We start from the raw sequence: 18,542 nt of genomic DNA, 5'->3' as shown, positions 1-18,542 counted from the left end.
GGAGTGATTGGTTATTGTGGGAGTGGCTTGGTCATCTTGGGAGAGACTCAGTCATCTCAGAGTGAGTTGGTTATCTCGGGAGCGGCTTTATTGTCTCAGGAGTGAGTTGGTTATTGTAGGAGTGAGTCAGTTATCATGGGAGTGAGTTGGTTATCTCGGGAGTGAGTTGGTTATCTCGGGAGTGGCTTGGTCATCTTGGGAGTGATTTGGTCATCTCTGGAGTGACTTCATTATCATGGGAGTGAGTTGGTTATCTTGGGAGTTTCTTGGTTATCCTGGGAGTGAGTTAGTTATCTTGAGTGCGTTGGTTATGATGGAAGTGGCTTGGTCATCTCAGAGTGAATTGGTTATTGTGGGAGTGACTTGGTTATGGTGGGAGTGACTTGGTTATCTTGAGAATAAGTTGGTCATCTTGGGAGTGAGTTGGTCATTATAGAGTGAGTTGGTTATCTCAGGAGTGAGTTGTTATGGTGGGAGTGGCTTGGTTATCTCGGGAGTGAGTTGGTTATCTCAGGAGTGAGCTGGTTATCTTGGGAGTGAGTTGTTTTTCTCAGGTGTGGCTTGCTTATCTTGGGAGTGAGTTGGTTGTCTTGAGAGTGAGTTGGTTATTGTGGGAGTGAGTTGGTTATCGTGGGAGTGAGTTGGTTATCTTGGCAGTGAGTTGGTTATGGTGGGAGTGGCTTGGTTATCTCGGGAGTGGGTTGATTATCATGGGAGTGATTTTCTTATCTCAGGAGTGAGTTGATCATCATGGGAGTGAGTGTTGGTTATGATGGGAGTGGTTTGGTTATCTCAAGAGTGAGTTGGTTATCTCGGGAGTGAGCTGGTTATCACGGGAGTGAGTTGGTCATCTTGGGAGTGACTTGGTCATCTTAGGAGTGAGTTGATTATCATGGGAGTGAGTTGGTTATCTCGGAGTGGCTTGGTCATCTTGGGAGTGAGTTGGTTATCTTGGGAGTGAGTTGGTCATCTTGGGAGTGAGTTAGTTATCATGGGAGTGAGTTTGGGTATCTCAGGAGTGAGTTGGTTGTGGTGGGAGTGACATGGTTATCTCGGGAGTGACTTGGTTATCTTGAGAGTGAATTGGTTATCTTGGGAGTGTGTTGGTTATCTCAGGCGTGCTTTGTTTTTCAGGAGTGAGTTGGTCATCTTGGGAGTGAGTTGGTTATCTTGGGAGTGAGTTAGTTATCATGGGAGTGAGTTTGGGTATCTCAGGAGTGAGTTGGTTGTATTGGGAGTGAGTTGGTTATCTTGGGAGTGAGTTGGTTATCTTGGGAGTGAGTTAGTTATCATGGGAGTGAGTTTGGGTATCTCAGGAGTGAGTTGGTTGTGTTGGGAGTGACTTGGTTATCTTGGGAGTGAGTTGGTTATCTTGGGAGTGAGTTAGTTATCATGGGAGTGAGTTTGGGTATCTCAGGAGTGAGTTGGTTGTGTTGGGAGTGACTTGGTTATCTTGGGAGTGAGTTGATTATCTTGGGAGTGAGTTAGTTATCATGGGAGTGAGTTTGGGTATCTCGGGAGTGAGTTGGTTGTGGTGGGAGTGACTTGGTCATCTTGGGAGTGAGTTGGTTATCTTGGGAGTGAGTTAGTTATCATGGGAGTGAGTTTGGGTATCTCAGGTGTGAGTTGGTTGTGTTGGGAGTGAGTTGGTCATCTCGGGAGTGTGTTGTTTATTTCGGGAATGTGTTGGTTATCTCAGGAGTGGCTTTGTTATTTCAGAAGTGAGTTGGGTATCTCGGGAGTGAGTTGGTTTGTGTGGGAGTGGGCTCTTGATGGAAGGAGGAGTTCTGCCCTCCCCGCCCCCAGCCCCCAATGCGTGTGTGCTCTCGCCGTCCACATGGGATGACACAGCACAGAGGCCCAAGTCAGATCCGTGCCTCTTCATCTTGGACTTCCCAGCCTTCCGGAGCGTGAGAAATAATGTCTTTTCTTTGCGAATTGCCACATTTGAGGAATGGTGCTGAAAGTTGGTGTGTGACAGGTCAGCTGTCACCACCAGCCTGTGACCTCAGAAGAGCAGGATGTTGAGCTTGGTTTGTTTTTCATAAAAGTTGTGGGACAGACCTTTCAAAGGCTGAGCTAATAGATGCAAATTTCCCATTATTCTCAAAATTACGTCTTATTCAGGGATGAGATGATAAGCTTGCAGTGTTGATTCTGTCTGGAGGAGGAAGCTGGGATTTCAAAGAGGAAATCTTGGGATTGATATCACGCAGCCCAGGAAGACACCCGTGAGATCTGCGGAAGAGCCCACAGCTGGGCCGTCAGCAGGTGGGGTGGTGAGCATGGACATCTCCTGCTCTTGGATCCCAGACAGACCTGTGTCCGCTGGTCTGAGTGGGCTGGACAGCTGGCGTGAGCATGAGGCTGTGCGGTCATCTCCTGGGGCTGCCGTGACAAATCACCACAGACTGCATGGCTTAGAACAACAGAAACGGACACTCTCCCTGTTCAGAGGCCCTCCCTGTTCCAGAGGCTCTCCCTGTTTGGAGGCTGTTCCCTGTTCCGGAGGCTCTCCCTGTTCGGAGGCTCTCCCTGTTCGGAGGCTCTCCCTGTTCCGGAGGCTGTCCCTGTTCCGGAGGCTGTCCCTGTTCTGGAGGCTGTCCCTGTTCCGGAGGCTGTCCCTGTTCGGAGGCTCTCCTTGTTCCGGAGGCTCTCCCTGTTCTGGAAGCTGTCCCTGTTCGGAGGCTCTCCCTGTTCCGGAGGCTGTCCCTGTTCCGGAGGCTGTCCCTGTTTGGAGGCTCTCCCTGTTCCGGAGGCTGTCCCTGTTCGGAGGCTCTCCCTGTTCCGGAGGCTGTCCCTGTTCGGGAGGCTCTCCCTGTTCGGAGGCTCTCACTGTTCCGGAAGCTGTCCCTGTTCGGAGGCTCTCCCTGTTCCGGAGGCTGTCCCTGTTCCGGAGGCTGTCCCTGTTCGGAGGCTGTCCCTGTTCCGGAGGCTCTCCCTGTTCCGGAGGCTGTCCCTGTTCGGAGGCTGTCCCTGTTCAGAGGCTGTCCCTGTTCGGGAGGCTCTCCCTGTTCCAGAGGCTCTCCCTGTTCTGGAGGCTCTCCCCGTTTGGAGGCCAGCGGTCCAGAATCATGGTGCTGGCTGGGCCACGCTCCCTCCACAGGCTCCAGGGGAGGATCCTTCCTGCCTCTTCCAGCTCCTGGTGACCTGGGCATCCCTGGCTGGGGGCCACATCGTTCCGGTCTCTGCCTCCACCCTCACGTGTGTGCCCCTCCTCTGCGTGTGTCTCTGTGTCTCCTCTTCTAAGAAGGACACACCATGTTTGGCTCAGAGCCCACCTGACTCCCGCACTACCTCCTCTTACCTTGATGACGTCGGCAAAGACCGTTTCCAGATAAGATCCTGTTCACAGGTCCCCAGGGCTGGGACTCTGCCTGTTTTTCTGGAGGACACAATTCAACCCACAACAGTCTGCACAGCCTTTGGCTCTCGGCCTGCATGGTGCCCGGCACTGGGCCTCTTCTTCCCTGCCTGCATGGTGCCCGGCACTGGGCCTCTTCTTCCCTGCCTGCATGGTGCCCGGCACTGGGCCTCTTCTTCCCTGCCTGCATGGTGCCCAGCATGGGGTTGTCGGTGAAGCCAGGGTGTTGGGGGTGGGGAAGAGCAGAGCAAACTCTCCGGGTGCCCGTCTGAAGGCCCTGCTGGCTTCCCAGGCTGGAGGCCCCATCTCCCGCCCCTGGGCCGTGGCAGCACTGGCCGCTCCCTGTGACCCCCAGTGCAGCTACAGGGACCACTGGTGGCTCCATCCCACAGTGGGTTTAGAGGGATTTGGTCTTGACAGGCCGGGTGTCTCCACACTTTTACCAGTTTCTTCATCATTTGTCCTTTTTTCCTGGTGGGACCAAGTGATCCTGCCTCTCGGAAGGAATTCTTTGTGAAAGAAGATATGAGGCCACGCTGGAGATAAGAGACAGGGAAGATGAGAGCTCCAGAAATGCTGCCGCGAGGTGCCTACGGCGACCTTCCTCACAGGCAAAATCAGATCCGTGGGATTTTCACTTTTTGGAGCTATTAACAGATCCCTCCCGCTCCAGGGAACGTGACCAGGAAAGCCAAGTGGCTCTGACCAAACCCGCCCTCCCAGAGGCTGCCCTGGGTCTGCACCTGCTCCTGCCCCGCCCTCCCAGAGGCTGCCCAGGGTCTGCACCTGCTCCTGCCTTGCCCTCCCAGAGGCTGCCCAGGGTCAGCGCCTGCTCCTGCCCTGCCCTCCCGGCTGGAAGTCCTGACCCCAGCCTCTCCTCGCTCCTGCCCTATCCTCCTAGTCCTGACCCCAGCCTCTGCCAGCACCTTGGCGCTACATGGCCGCTGCCACCCTGAGCAGGATGCCTGAAGCCTCTGAGACCTGGCTCCAAGGCCAGAGCCTGAGTGGGTCCCCAGCCTGGCAGCCTCAGCATCACCCAGAGGTCACCAGAGCTCCTGAGTCTCCTGCCTGATGTGCACCTGTGGATCAAACACTCCCGGAGGGGCCTGGTGGGCTGTGTTTTAACAAGGACCCTGGGTGATACAGCTGGGTTCGAGAAGCACTGTTCTCAGGCTGCTGTTCACAGAGGAGCCTCACACCATCAGGGGCCTCACCGGGCCTCAGGGGCACAGGCTGGGGGCCGTGGGGAGGCGGCTCCCATCTCTCTGCTGACTCTGGTCAGAGTCATCTGTTCATCTGACCCACCTGCTCCAGGGACAGCTCTGGGGGGAGGTCAATGGTGAAGACCTGGTGCCCCAAGAGGGCCTGTGCCCCCCCAGTCCCATCAGCCTCACCAATATGTCCACAGTGGCCACCAGAATATCAAAGTACCGTTGGCCACGCCAGTCACAGGTTCGGTGTTTGCAAATGTTCCTGCTCCCTAAAATTCATCTGTAATCCCCTAATGCTTGTGGTCTTCCATGGCTATTCACAGATGGGCTCAGAGGGGCAAGATCTTTGGTCAAACAGGACCAGGCTCCACTTCTCGTTCCAGCTCCGACTGTAGACGGGGTCCCCCGGCTTCTCGTTCTGGCCCTGACCGTATACGGGATCCCCCGGCTTCTCGTTCTGGCCCTGACCGTATACGGGATCCCCCGGCTTCTCGTTCTGGCCCTGACCGTATACGGGATCCCCCGGCTTCTCGTTCTGGCCCTGACCGTATACGGGATCCCCCGGCTTCTCGTTCTGGCCCTGACCGTATACGGGGTCCCCCGGCTTCTCGTTCTGGCCCTGACCGTATACGGGGTCCCCCGGCTTCTCGTTCTGGCCCTGACCGTATACGGGGTCCCCCGGCTTCTCGTTCTGGCCCTGACCGTATACGGGATCCCCCGGCTTCTCGTTCTGGCCCTGACCGTATACGGGGTCCCCCGGCTTCTCGTTCTGGCCCTGACCGTATACGGGATCCCCCGGCTTCTCGTTCTGGCCCTGACCGTATACGGGGTCCCCCGGCTTCTCGTTCTGGCCCTGACCGTATACGGGGTCCCCCGGCTTCTCGTTCTGGCCCTGACCGTATACGGGATCCCCCGGCTTCTCGTTCTGGCCCTGACCGTATACGGGATCCCCCGGCTTCTCGTTCTGGCCCTGACCGTATACGGGATCCCCCGGCTTCTCGTTCTGGCCCTGACCGTATACGGGATCCCCCGGCTTCTCGTTCTGGCCCTGACCGTATACGGGATCCCCCGGCTTCTCGTTCTGGCCCTGACCGTATACGGGATCCTCCGGCTTCTCGTTCTGGCCCTGACCGTATACGGGATCCCCCGGCTTCTCGTTCTGGCCCTGACCGTATACGGGGTCCCCCGGCTTCTCGTTCTGGCCCTGACCATATACGGGGTCCCCCGGCTTCTCGTTCTGGCCCTGACCGTATACGGGATCCCCCGGCTTCTCGTTCTGGCCCTGACCGTATACGGGGTCCCCCGGCTTCTCGTTCTGGCCCTGACTGTATACGGGATCCCCCGGCTTCTCGTTCTGGCCCTGACTGTATACAGGGTCCCCTGGCTTTTCATTCTGGCTCTGAATGTGCAGGGGGTCCCCTGCCTTCTCCATCCAGCTCCAACTGTACACAGGGTCCCTACTGCTGCTTAAGTGGCACGTTGTCTACATTTTTGTGCTTTGGTGATTTCACTGTTTAGAACACCCCAAGCACAGGCTGAGGTGCTGTTGGTACCCAGGGCACAAGTGTCTGAGATGCGCCACGCAGGAAATGCGTGTGTGGAGAAGCTTGGCTCCAGCGTGGGTCATGGAGCTGTTGGCTCTAAGATCAGAATCGTCAATAGGTATTAAATAAGGCATCTTTACGCAAAAACACATGGAAAACCAAGTTACCTATTGAGGGGCTGGGGAAAGCGTGTGGCCAGAGGCTCCCGGGAGCCCAGAGCTCCCCCTGGAGTGAGCGCTTGGCAGCCACCATTCAGCACCCATGGTGTCTCTAGAACCAAAACCACTGCAAATGACAAGAACCGACCTTATTTCCCTGAGAACCGTCAAGTGAATGCTGCCTGGAGGCCCCTCCCCTGCAGCCTCCCAGCTGCCTGAGCACCCCCCTCAGTACCCCGCGTCCCCACAAGTCAGCATCTAAAGGTTGAGGCCTGGCCGGCTCGGCCCCACTGTGGGGTGAGGCTCAATTCCCTCTGATTATGGCAGCCCTGGCCCCCCCACTCCCATACCTGGTGAATGAGCTGAAACCCCAAATACCCCTTCAAGTGTGCGGAATTCCTAGGGACGTGCGTTCTGGACCCTCCCTCTACCTGTGCCATCTAGGACTCCCTCCTGGTGGGAAAATCTCTCTTTCCAGCATTTTCCGTGAAAGCCCTGCACACGTGAGGCGGCATCCTCCACACAGCACTCATGAGTGTCCCATGGATTCCACCGAACAACGGTGGTCCAGACTTCCCGTCTCACCAACTCCGCTCTCTCCTCACCCTCCTCCCCTTCCCTTTTCTGTGGACTCACACCCACTCCCTTGGAGCAAGCAGTGCCTCTTTCGCACACCCCACCCTGCTGGACACTGGAGCTCTGGCCCAGGAGGTGGTGGAGCCTGGTGTCCGGCTTCAGTGGGGCCTCGAGACTTTCCTTCAAAGACAAGGCTCTTCCCACGTTCTGCACAGTGTTGTAGGGTGAATGCTAGGGCCAGGGGGTCGGGCCCAGCCAGGACCAGGATGGTGCTGCCCGGCTCTGCTCCATTTCGTGTGGAGAACAGGACCTTACAGCAGGGCCCGCAAGGGAGTCAGAGACTCGAGTCCCGCCCAGCAGAGCCCATGAAGCCTTGGCTGGGCTTGACTGTGGCTCAGCGTCTCTGTCTCTTCATTGCAGGGGTGGGGAGGGAGGTCCCGCCTCTCCCATGGGATGGGGGGAGGCAGTGCCCTGGCACCCACTTGGAAGGGATCCATTCACCCACCTCAGGTGGCTTGCCAGGTACACGCTGTGAACACGAGGCGCCGGGGTAGATGGCAGGAAGGCAGGACAAAGTCCTGTCTCTTGCACGTTGAGGGGAAGCAGAGAGCGTGGTGGAGGGGACGATTTTAGATGGTGATGAGTTCTGAGTTCTGGGAGGAAAATGAGGCAGGGACTGAGGTGCCGTCACCGGGAACGGCTTCAGGTTAGAACCTGGGAGGTCTCCAGGGTGCGACCCAGAGCTGAGACCTGAGTGAGGGCAGGAAGCAGGAGCGTGGCTGGCATACTGCGAGTGAGGATGTGACCCACGAGGGCTGCAGGGGCTGGGGGCTGTGGCTGCCGTGGGGGGCCGCAGCTGCCGTGAGGAGCCGGAACCGCAAGTGCAGCAGGATTGGGGCCCATGGCTTCCAGCAGGGGAGTGGCTCTGGAACGCTCTGCAAGCTCCCACTGGCTGCTGAGTGGACAACTGCAGGTGTGGGGACGGGGAGGGGACAGGGAAGCAGGGGGAGGAAGGGACTGAGTGCATCTGGTCTCCAGGGGTGCCAGCACAGGTGTGGCCATGGGTGCTGTGGATGTAGGCACCATGGATGTGGGCACCGTGGATGTGAGTGCTGTGGATGTGGGTGGTGTGGACATGGGTGCTGTGGATGTGAGCACCGTGGATGTGGGCACCGTGGATGTGGGTGCTGTGGACGTGGGTGGTGTGGACGTGGGTGCTGTGGATGTGGGCACCGTGGATGTGGGCACCGTGGATGTGGGTGCTATGGACATGGGTGCTGTGGATGTGGGTGCTGTGGACATGAGCAGTGTGGCTGTTTCTGCCTCTGCTTCCTCCTCCTGTGCTGTCTATTCCTGGACTGGGCAGAGGACGGCACAGAGAACAGCCTATTGGGTGGCAATGGCTCCGTAGCACAGTGCCCAGCACCCCAAGACATAGCGCGTTGCAATGGTCTTGCTTACTCCCATGGTGCCACGGGGTGGGGCCGCCTCTCACTGAGGGTCTGTGGTTTGGCCGGTCTGCTCTGCATGGCAAGCCCTCTCCTAGGGCCCAGGCTGGGCAGCCATGATGGGGGGCTCTGTGTGTGCTGAGGGCAGACAGGGCAGGCACCTGGCTCTGCAAGGTCCAGGTTGGGAACTGGGACATCATCGCTTGGGCCCTCTTTCCACAGGCAGCTCAGAGACCAAGCCCTGAGTCAGGGAGGTGGGAAATCGGCACCTCTGATGAAGCCACTGCAGAGAGGAGTGAAGAACCATGGTCAGGAATGTGGGTGCCGCTGACACTGGTGTCCCCCAGACAGCTTCTCTCAGCAGCTACGGGATGGTGACAGCACTGACTCCACCGGCTGAGGAAGAAGATCGGATCCAAGGCAGCAAAGGCTCCTTCACCCCCAGTGCACGCCCAGTGCTGGGCTCAGGGCCCCTGAGCTCCATCTCCACCATCTGCACAGTCCTGGGATGGGGACTCAGTGGTGACCCACCTGTGACCAAGGAGGACCCTCAGCTAGGAGAAGTCAGGCAGCTCGGCGGCAGCAGCATCTGAACTAGGGGCTACTTGGTTCTCCTAAGCACAGATGCAGTGGTGAGGGGAAGCATGAAGCTGCAGGGTGGAGGGAGGATGGGAATGGCAGCCTCTCTCTTCAAAACACACTTATTCGGAGGCCTGGCAACCGTCACTTCCTCCACAAGGAAGCTGTGAGCAGCGGCGTGGCCGGGGTGTCCCCTAACCCCCACGCAAGTGACTGGGGACCACAGCAAGTAGACAGGCCAGTGAAGGCCCAGCTCCTCCACTCCTTCTGGCCAATGAAGCAGATTCAGGCAAAGCTGGGGGTGTCTGCCAAGTCCCCTTAGCTGTGTAACGTGACACTCACCGGTTCCAGGGATTAGGATGTGGACAGTTTTGGGGCTGCTGCCAACCACATAAAGTAAAACCAGTTTGCCATTCATGCAAGGCAGGGGCGACTGGAGAACAAGAAGCATCCTTTGGGATTAAATATATGACAACAAAACCAATTCAATGGACAGGCTAATTGACAACATGGCACGACAAAAGATCAAGCCGATGAGATGAAAACCAAGAGAATGAAAATGAAGAATGAAGCGTCGGGAGGCAGAAGATAAACTGGGAGGGGAAACGTTCACTTAACAGGGGTTACAGAAGAGAAAACAGGAGTGGCAGATGGGAATACAGTCACATCATTAACAGAACAAACTTCCTGGAGCTGAACGTCGGCATGAGTATGGATTGCCAAGCATGACTGTGATTCACTGTAAGATATGCCCTGACCAAATCTAGGATCCCAACAACAAAAAAAATCAGTTTCCAGAGACAGGCAGAAACAAAATGCTAGTCTGAAGAAGAAAGAGGGTCCCGCTGACCTCAGAACGCAGGCAGGCAGCACTGGGCACTGCATGAGGGGAAAAAAGCCGTCAAGCCTGGAATTCTATACCCAGCACAATTATCAAGCCAGCATGAGGAGCAATGAAAGAGACTTCCAGACATTTGAGGGCTCAGGAGGTTTACTTTCCACACAACCCTTCTTCAGTCTTTAGGGATATACTTCAGTGGGATGAAGAGGACCTCCAGGACCCGAGCAGACGTGGGATTCACAGGGCAATGGAGCCCACCCAGGCTTAGAGTGAGGAGGGCCCGGGGATGGCTGCTGGGCAAATGACTGATACAAAGGGACCCAGGAGTGAGAAGGCCATGAGGCAAGGGCGCTGAGGGCCGACCTGCAGTTGGGAATGTCTCTGGGAATATGGGGCTGTGACCCTGGTCACATCGCCAGGAGGCCCGAGCTCACACGGAAGCAGAGCGTAGCTGTCGGGAAGAACTGTTCCATGCCACGTTGCCTGGGTTCAAACATGGTTCTGATGCTGACCAGCCCTGTGACCTTGTGTGTGTTGCCTGACCTCTCCAAGCCTCAGTTTCCTCATCTGCAAAATGGGGTGAAATACAGAACCTACGTCCCAGGGGTGTTGTGGGGAATGACACGTTAGTACATGTGAAGGACGCTTGCTCGGTAGATATTATTATGGTTATTAATTATCTTCGTGTCTGGTCTAAAAGGGCATATGAAAAGTCAAGATCCAAACCTAAAACAAGTCAAAATATGCATAATTCTGGGAAATTAATAGCATAACAGGAAAATCAATGATATTGTCTTGACCTTTGAAAGTTCTTCATTAAGTAGCACAGGTTTAGTGGGTGATAGAATTATATTTCTGTCATAGTGTCCACGCCGTGCTGGTGCCATGGTGAATTGTAACTACGTAATCCTGATGTGGGCATGTCAATTTGCTGCTTTTCTTTCTTTCTTTTTTTGAGACGGAGACTTGCTCACTCTGTGGCCCAGGCTGGAGTGCAGTGGTGCTATCTCAGCTCATTGCAACCTCCACCTCCTGGACCCAAGCGATTCTCCTGCCTCAGCCTCCCGTGTAGCTGGGATTACAGGTGCTCACCACCATGCCCGGCTAATTTTTAGATTTTTAGTAGAGACAGAGTTTCACCATGTTGGTCAGGCTGGTCTCCAACTCCTGACCTCAAGTGTTCTGCCCGCCCCAGCCTCCCAAAGTGCGGGAATTGCAGGCGTGAGCCACCGCGCCCAGCCTGCTTCGCATTTCAGAACCACCCTGTCATCAAGTCCTGAGGACACTCACTCACAGTGATGGAGCCGAGCGTGGGTGTCACAGATGCCTTTAGGGACGTAAAAGTAGTGGCACAGCTGAGCGGCAGGTGGATCGGGGCGCCCATTTCTCATCTGATGAGGCAGGGAGTCTAGAGATGCTGGCTAGAGTCGAAGCTTCCAGAAATAGAGGCTTAAGTGTTCCTTTTGAGGCCACCAAGTTAACCACACAATCACTAAAAATAACAGCTAAGAAAAATCAAGGGAAGGAGGAGGGGGCAGGGGAAGAAGGTGGGGTGAAAACGGGCTCAACCCCTCATTTTTCATGCCAAGAAGTCAGGGGACCTCGTCTCAGGCTGACGAGGCGGGACCTGGATCTGCAGCAGACACAGTGCAAAGGACTCATCAGAAAAGGGCATCTCCTCTGAAGTGTGGCGCTTGGAGAGGAGACAGAGCACACAGATGTTAACTCTCCGTTTCATGATTTTCTGGATTGTTTGAATTTTTCAACGCGTGCATATTTTATTTTACAAGTGAAAAAGTAAAGCCCCAACGCCGGGCATCGGGCAGCCGTCTGGAACCACGCTCAGCCACCCTCCTGCCCCCAACGCTGGGCATCGGGCAGCCGTCCGGAACCACGCTCAGCCACCCTCCTGCCCCCAACGCCGGGCATCGCGCAGCCGTCCGGAACCATGCTCAGCCACTCTCCTTCCCCCAACGCCGGGCATCGGGCAGCCGTCCGGAATCACGCTCAGCCACCCTCCTGCCAGGTCCAACGCCGGGCATCGGGCAGCCATCCGGAACCACGCTTAGCTACCCTCTGGCCAGGCGGCCAATCCCCACCTGAGGCCTGAGCCCCGCGGATGATGAGGTGTCTCTCTCTCGAGTTAGAAGCTGCTGTGCCTGCCTCTGGGAGACATCCAATTCCAGACTTTCCAAAGTGAAAAATGCAAGTGCAGTATCGATATTTTAAAATAGCATGATTACATATTTATCTCGCAGGATTAAAATAAGAAGGGGAAGTGATTTGTGTCATTTTTCAATTCTACGTCCAATCTGTATTCTTCAGTCCTACATGAATACGAACACTTTGTTTACTCATTTAAAATGGAATATTCCAGAAAGTCCAGAAGTTCTGGGAGGCTCAAAGCCTCGGCTCTGCTGAGGGGAGAAAGCCACTCACTGCCCTGTGGGGGTGGAGGGTCACAGACTGGAATCTTCCCAGGGCATCGGTCCCTCCCTCCCCGGAACAGGAATCCTACAGAGATCCCACCAGGCCCCAGGAGCTGGCACTGCAAGAGAAGGGCCCCTCCCACGCGGGCAGCTGTGGGACGTCAGCATCGGGTATTTAGCAAGTTTGCGTTTCCACTGGCCTTCCTCCGAGGACCAGAGACCTCTCTGTGCAAGCTGACAAAAGGCAGCCCAGCCTCAGGGGTCCATGCCTCCTCTTTCTGGCTTAAAACTACTGCCCAGGCACCCGCCCCCAAATCCAAGATGCCCCAGAGACTCCCAGCTCAGAGACAGCCAATGGTGCCATCTTTGTGGAGACATCCCTCTCACCCCTGTCCCCCTGGGAACAGCATCTCCAAGCTGCGTCCACTTGCCCAGCACAATTGAGCACCTAGAACTTTCCCTGGCCTGGCCCCCTTGGGCACCCGCTCCACACGCCCTGACCAAGCCATGGAGCCTCCCTGTCAGCCCAGAAGTTCCACCGGCTCCTTTCCAGTTGACACTGCCCCACCCCGGGGTCCCCGTCCTGCCCCGATGGCCATGGGGTAGGTTGTGATTCCATCTGTTCTTGAACCTCACGCCGGCAGCCACACGGGATGAGGTCTCCTGTGTTGATTCTTTGGCTTGGCGTCATGTGTGTGAGCCACGTCTCAGCGGCTGCCCGTGTCGATGGCTCGGTTCTTCCTACCCAAGAGTAGCAGCACGCATGTGGATGTGTGTTCAGCTCAAGTTACACAGACGGATGATGTCAAGGGTTGGTGGGGATGGTGGAAGTGGCGTGGCGTTTAAAACACCTAATCTTAGAGTCGTTGCAATTTTTGAGTTAATATTATTAACATTAGTAGGCCTGATCGTCAGAGCAGTTTTGGGCTGATAGAGACTGAGCAGAGTTCCCACATACTCCGCCCCGCAGGCACAGCGCCTGGGTGTGAACGTGTGTGACTATGTCACCGTTGATGAGCCGATGCCGCCCGATGCAGGTGACTCACTGAGGGCCGTGGCTCATGGGGTGGGGGGACTCACTCGATGTCACACCTGCTGTGGGTTTGGACAATTGCGTAAGAACAAGTATTGGCTGGTGCAGTGACTCAAGCCTGTAATCCCAGCACTTTGGGAGGCCTAGGTACGTGGATCGCTTGAGGTCAGGAGTTCAAGACCAGCCTGACCAACACGGTGAAACCCTGTCTCCACTAAAAATACAAAAATTTGCCGGTTGTGGAGGTGCACCCATCTACTCAGGAGGCTGAGGTGGGAGGATCGCTTGAGCCTGGGAGGTCCAGGCTGCAGTAGGCTGAGACTGTGCCACTGCACTGCAGCCTGGGTGACAGAGCAAGACCCTGAATCAAAAAATACATAATAATAACAGATATCCACCGTTGCGGCATCACAGAGTCCACTGCCCTCAACGCCTCATGCACCTCCCATTCATCCCTCCCTCTTCCGCCTGGCACCGCCCTCTCACTCTGTGCACAGGCTTGCACTTTCTGGAATGTCCTGAGCTGGCAGCCTGCCATCTGCAGGGAGTTTGCTGGGCTTGTACCGGGGGGAAGCGGCCGTCGGGGAGAGGGGCGGGAGGGGCGTCTCCTGGGTGCAGACGCAGCGTGTCCTGGGCCTGCCTGACCTCCCTCTCTTCCTTTCCCCCAGGCCTCGCCAAGCCCATTGGCCTGGTGGAGGGGCCAGGAGGCCTGGGCCAGGGCGGCTTGGCGGCCACCCTGCGTGATGACGGCCAGGAGGCGGAAGGCAAGTATGAGGAGTACGGCTACAACGCTCAGCTCAGCGACCGCATCTCCCTGGATCGGAGCATCCCCGACTACCGGCCCAGAAAGTGAGTGAGTGACCGCTCCCCCTCCCCCCACGCCCGCCGGGGAAGTGACTGCCCCCCATGTCGGCCGGGGAAGTGAGCGCCCCCCCATGCTGGCCGGGGAAGTGAGTACCCCCCATGCTGGCCGGGGACCGCCCCCACAAGCTGCGGGCTCCTGGGAGAAATGCACAAAGGTCTGCTGTGGGAAAGTGGAGCAGTCAGGAGCCCCCACCTGTGGGGCCCTCCTGCCTCCTCTGTCTTCCCTGTCTCTCTCTGTCTCTCCCTCTCTCCTTCTCTCAATCTCTCTGTATCTCTCTCTGTCTTTCTCTGTGTGTCTCTCCCCCTCCCCCACTTTTGGCTGCGGGCATCCTTCCCAGGGCCTAGCCCCAGGTTTGGGGCACCCCTGCCATAGCTGCATCTGGGGATCGCGGAAGCTGGGCTGAAGCTGGGCTCACGCAGCACAGGCACCCTGTGTCAGGCCCTGCCAGTCCTGGTCCCACCTGCTGTGGCCTCAGTCACTGCTGAGCTGGGTGTCACTTGTGTCTGAAGCCAAGGGCATTCCCATTCCATCAGTGGCCTGCGCACCTCCTATCCTGTCGCCCCCAGGCTGCAAAAGCGGGTGAATCAGGAGCCAGGCCCTGGCAGCCACGGCTTTGCCTCAGCGCCACTCAGGATGGAGCCTGGTCTCTGACCCTCACACCCACCCTGAGGGAGCAGCCGCGACAAGCGCCAGATTAATTGGCATCGTTGCTCGGATAAAGTTCGGCTGAGCTTGGCCTCTGGGCCTGGGAGCGACTGGCAGGCTTGGCCAGCCCCTCCTGCGCCTCTATCCGCAGAGCCCAGCCCACGACAGGATGCTCCCTGGGAGGGCCCCTGGTGGCGTTGTCCTGCAGAAGCCGGGCGCTCAGGGCTGCCCAGTGGGGCCATGTTTTCATCGTGGGGTGGTGGCAGGTGGCCTCAGCCACACTTGCCTCCTCCTGGAGCTGCCTGAGGGAGGGCAGGCAGGAGGGCAGCCCCCTCTGCAGCTCCTGGTGTGGTCAGCCTGCCCCACCCACCAGGGGACCCTGACACCAGGATTCTTGGGCCAGGAGCTCATTTGAGATGGGGATGGGGAGGCTGGCAGGGAAGAGAGGGGAGGAGGAAAGGCGTGTCTCGGCCCCATTCCATTCCTTGTGACTCAGGCAGTGGTTCCCAGGGCGTTCACTTACCTGCTCTGGGGTTTCCTGCGTGTGGACAGAGGGAGGCGAGATGGCTGGACAGGCCTGCAGGGTCCGGGGGTGCAGGGAGTGCCCCGGGCCGCGTGGAGATTGTTGGTGCAGGAACCCGGAGCTCCCTGTTCTAGCCAGGTGGGGCCCACTTCACACCTTTCCCACAAATGCATGCTGGGAACTGATTCTAGTTGTGATGAAGCTTCCTTAGACAGCACAGCAGTGCGGGTGAGGCGTGCCCAGCTCCCGAGGCTCTGATTCTTCCTGGAGGGGGTCTCCACGAGTCCTTTAGACAAACAGGGCTGAGGCCTGGGCATGGAGGCTTCGGCACCTCAGCCACATCCAGAGTGTGACAACATTATTTTATTTTCATTCTACTTATTTTCATGGTTACCGTGATTTAACACAAATGATGCCAGCTTTCCATTTGCAGAGGTGAAATGAAGATTCCCTTTCAAATAAAAAATGCATTTAGTTTTAAAATAGGCCAATTTAAAGAAACATGCTCCATAAATAAGAACACAGTGGTGTTTTCATGTGGCGCCAGCTACAGGCATGGGGCTGGAATGACTTCGGTTTGGAAAGCGGCTCGTGCATGTTAGCCAGCCTGTGCACTGAGGGTGCACAGTGTGTGTGTGCACGTGTGTGTGTGCGCGTGTGTGCGCATGTGCGTGTGTGCATGTGCATGCGTGCGCGTGTGTGCGGGTGGATGCGGGTGTGTGCATGTGCACATGCATGTGTGTGTGCAGGTGTGTGCGTGTGTGTGTGTGTGTGGTTTTTGAACGCTCCTGTGTGTCTGAATTTTGGGGTGAAATCTGTTTGCTGTCAGGGCTACTCCCACTGCTGGAGTGAGCACCGTTCTTGGCTATGAGCCTCCAGGCAGCTGTTGTGCGGCGGGAAGACCCCCAAGACCACCTTGACGGTCCACAACTTGCTAGAAGGACGGACAGAGCCCAGATAGGCTGCTTTTCCCTGCTGTGGGTTCTCACGGCAGAGGACATGGGTTAAAGTCAGCAGAGGGAAGAGATGCCCAGGCAGGGCCCAGGAGAGGCTGGGCGCGAGCTCCCAGGTGTCCCCTTCTGGGGGCTCCCGTGGACTTGATTCTCTGGCACCCATGGGTGACAACACGTGCCAAGCGAGGCCAGCCAGGAGCCCCCGAGCCTCGGTGTCCAGGGTCCTCACCGGGCTGGTGTCGTGGACATGGCTGACCTCGGTCTCCACCCTCCAGAGGTCAAGCTGATGCCATGAGGCCAAGTGCCCACCATAAATCCCGCCATTGCACAGACCAACTGGGGCGGCCAAGGCCAGGTGAGCAGGGCTGTCCTCTCCGGCAGGAGGTTCCAGGGCAGGGAGGGGCCGGATGCAGATGCTCATGGTGTGGAGGAGCCAGCTGCCAAGTTAACCCTTTCCTGCTCACAGCAACAGTGGAAACATCAGAGCCATCTGGCAGAGGAAGGTCCCCAAGTGCCCCGCCCCTGTCCCCATCATTCCTCCCGTCACCTGGGAGGCTTCCAGCCATGAGAAAGGGGCGACCCAGGCCCCACTCTCCTGGCCTGCCTGTTTTATCTCCTAGCTCTTGCTGTAAGGGAGGAAGGCTGCGTCCGGCACTGGTTTTTGAATCCCTGCAGGCCCTCAGTCCCCTGTGGAATCCTCTGGAGGATCCCAGCACCGCTGTGCGTGACCTTGGTCTTGTTGGCAGGTGGGGGCCCTGTGCGTCGTGGGGTCCAGTCGTGGGGGCTGGGTCGTCTCTGAGTCAGGACTAAACCCGAGGTGGGGGTGAAGCCCTGTGTGACCCTCTGCATCCCCCCGAGGTTCGTTTTCCAGAGGCCTGGGAGTCTGGACCCGGCTGCTGAGCCAGTGCAGGGCGGGCGAGGGTCTCTCGGGTCCCGTCCTCCCCCCATATCAAGGGGTGGCTTTTCTAGCATAGACGTGGGCCTGCGTGTCACAGATGGTTGTCACTTGCCTCCTGAGGTCCAGTCCCGGCTCCAGGTGGAAGTCCACACCCCCCGCTCTGATCCATTTCGGCCCAGCTGCAGATCCCGCGGCCCAGGTCTAAACCAGTCAGAGCGTGAAGGTCACCCCAGACCTAGGGGGTTGGCTCAGGGCTGGTCAGGTGGTTTAAGCCAGTCCACTCAGAGTGAATTCTGGAATTACCAGGGGGCCGTCGAGAAAAAAACAGGCAGCCTTTTCCCACAAGATGAAACCAAGGCTGGGAGCTGGGGGAGCTGCAGCCACTTTATCATCAAGAGGGGAGAGCTTGGAGCTTCTAGGGTCCCCCACGAAACCCAAGAAGGGGCTGGTGTCTGAACACCTAGATCCAACTGTTCCCGAAGCAGACCCACTTGGCTTTGCAATAAATTAGCACACACGTGCACACACACACAGGCACGCACACACGTACACACACACGTGCACATGCATGCACACACGTATTTTTATTTTTTTGTTTAAGCACATCTGAATTGGGTTTTCTGTTCTTAGAGCCACAGGGGTCCCATTGGATTCCCCCTCTGTGGGATGTGGGACCCCAGGCCTGGGCTTGCTGTAGTGGGGCTGATTCCCCCTCTGTGGGATTGGGGACCCCCAGGCCTGGCCTTGCTGTAGTGGGGCTGATTCCTCCTCTGTGGGATGTGGGACCCCCAGGCCTGGGCTTGCTGTAGTGGGGCTGATTCCTCCTCTGTGGGATTGGGGACCCCCAGGCCTGGGCTTGCTATAGTGGGGCTGATTCATTCTCTGTGGGATCGGGGACCCCCAGGCCTGGGCTCGCTGTACAGTGGGGACTCTTGCTCTCCTTTTGAGGGTTCAGCATCCTGCTGCCTCCCCCCAGGTGTAGGTGGCCCCTGCTGTAGGAAACCTGTCTGCCGAGATAAAGTCTGGCAGAAGTGGCCAGTCCCAGCTTTGTTCTTATGTCACAGAAGACGACATCGGGATGAACCTTGACAGAGCTGGCATTTGCTCTATACCCTCGCTGATAGAAACCCAGTTTATAGATACTCTGGTTTGAAGGCACACAGCTCTCTGCCTCCTGAATTAGAGAATGTGAATTTTATATAGATATTTACACATGTATTTATATCCCATTTCTTTCCCAAAAAAAGTGAGGAGGCTTTGACACCAGTGACACACACACCCCACACCCAGCCCACCCCTGCACATGTGGCTGAGAAGCTCGACTCGAAGGAGGCCTCCTGGCCCCTCGCCTGCCCCTCACAAGCCCTGCTCACAGTCTCTGAGGCTCCACGCCCAGCCCGGAGCTTCCCCGGTGCCTGCGGAATGGATCACAGGGAATTGTTCATGTGCAACAGCCCTCACAAGCGTACCACTTA

The 18,542-nt window shown here is 57.0% G+C and overlaps 1 protein-coding gene across 1 annotated transcript in view; it reads left to right on the top strand.

The window, feature by feature from the left end:
- Positions 1-18,542, top strand: part of GALNT9 (polypeptide N-acetylgalactosaminyltransferase 9) — a 129,592-nt gene that overhangs the window by 30,176 nt on the left and 80,874 nt on the right. The window contains exon 2 of the mRNA XM_054444830.2: positions 13,852-14,032. Coding sequence (XP_054300805.1) covers positions 13,852-14,032 — 181 coding nt within the window. The remainder of the gene's footprint in view (positions 1-13,851; positions 14,033-18,542) is intronic.

The sequence above is a fragment of the Pongo pygmaeus genome, chromosome 10 (genome assembly GCF_028885625.2).
Source record: "Pongo pygmaeus isolate AG05252 chromosome 10, NHGRI_mPonPyg2-v2.0_pri, whole genome shotgun sequence".
Classification (NCBI taxonomy): domain Eukaryota; kingdom Metazoa; phylum Chordata; class Mammalia; order Primates; family Hominidae; genus Pongo; species Pongo pygmaeus.
Note: the sequence above shows the minus strand (reverse complement) of the source record. Positions and strands in the feature narration are given on the sequence as shown.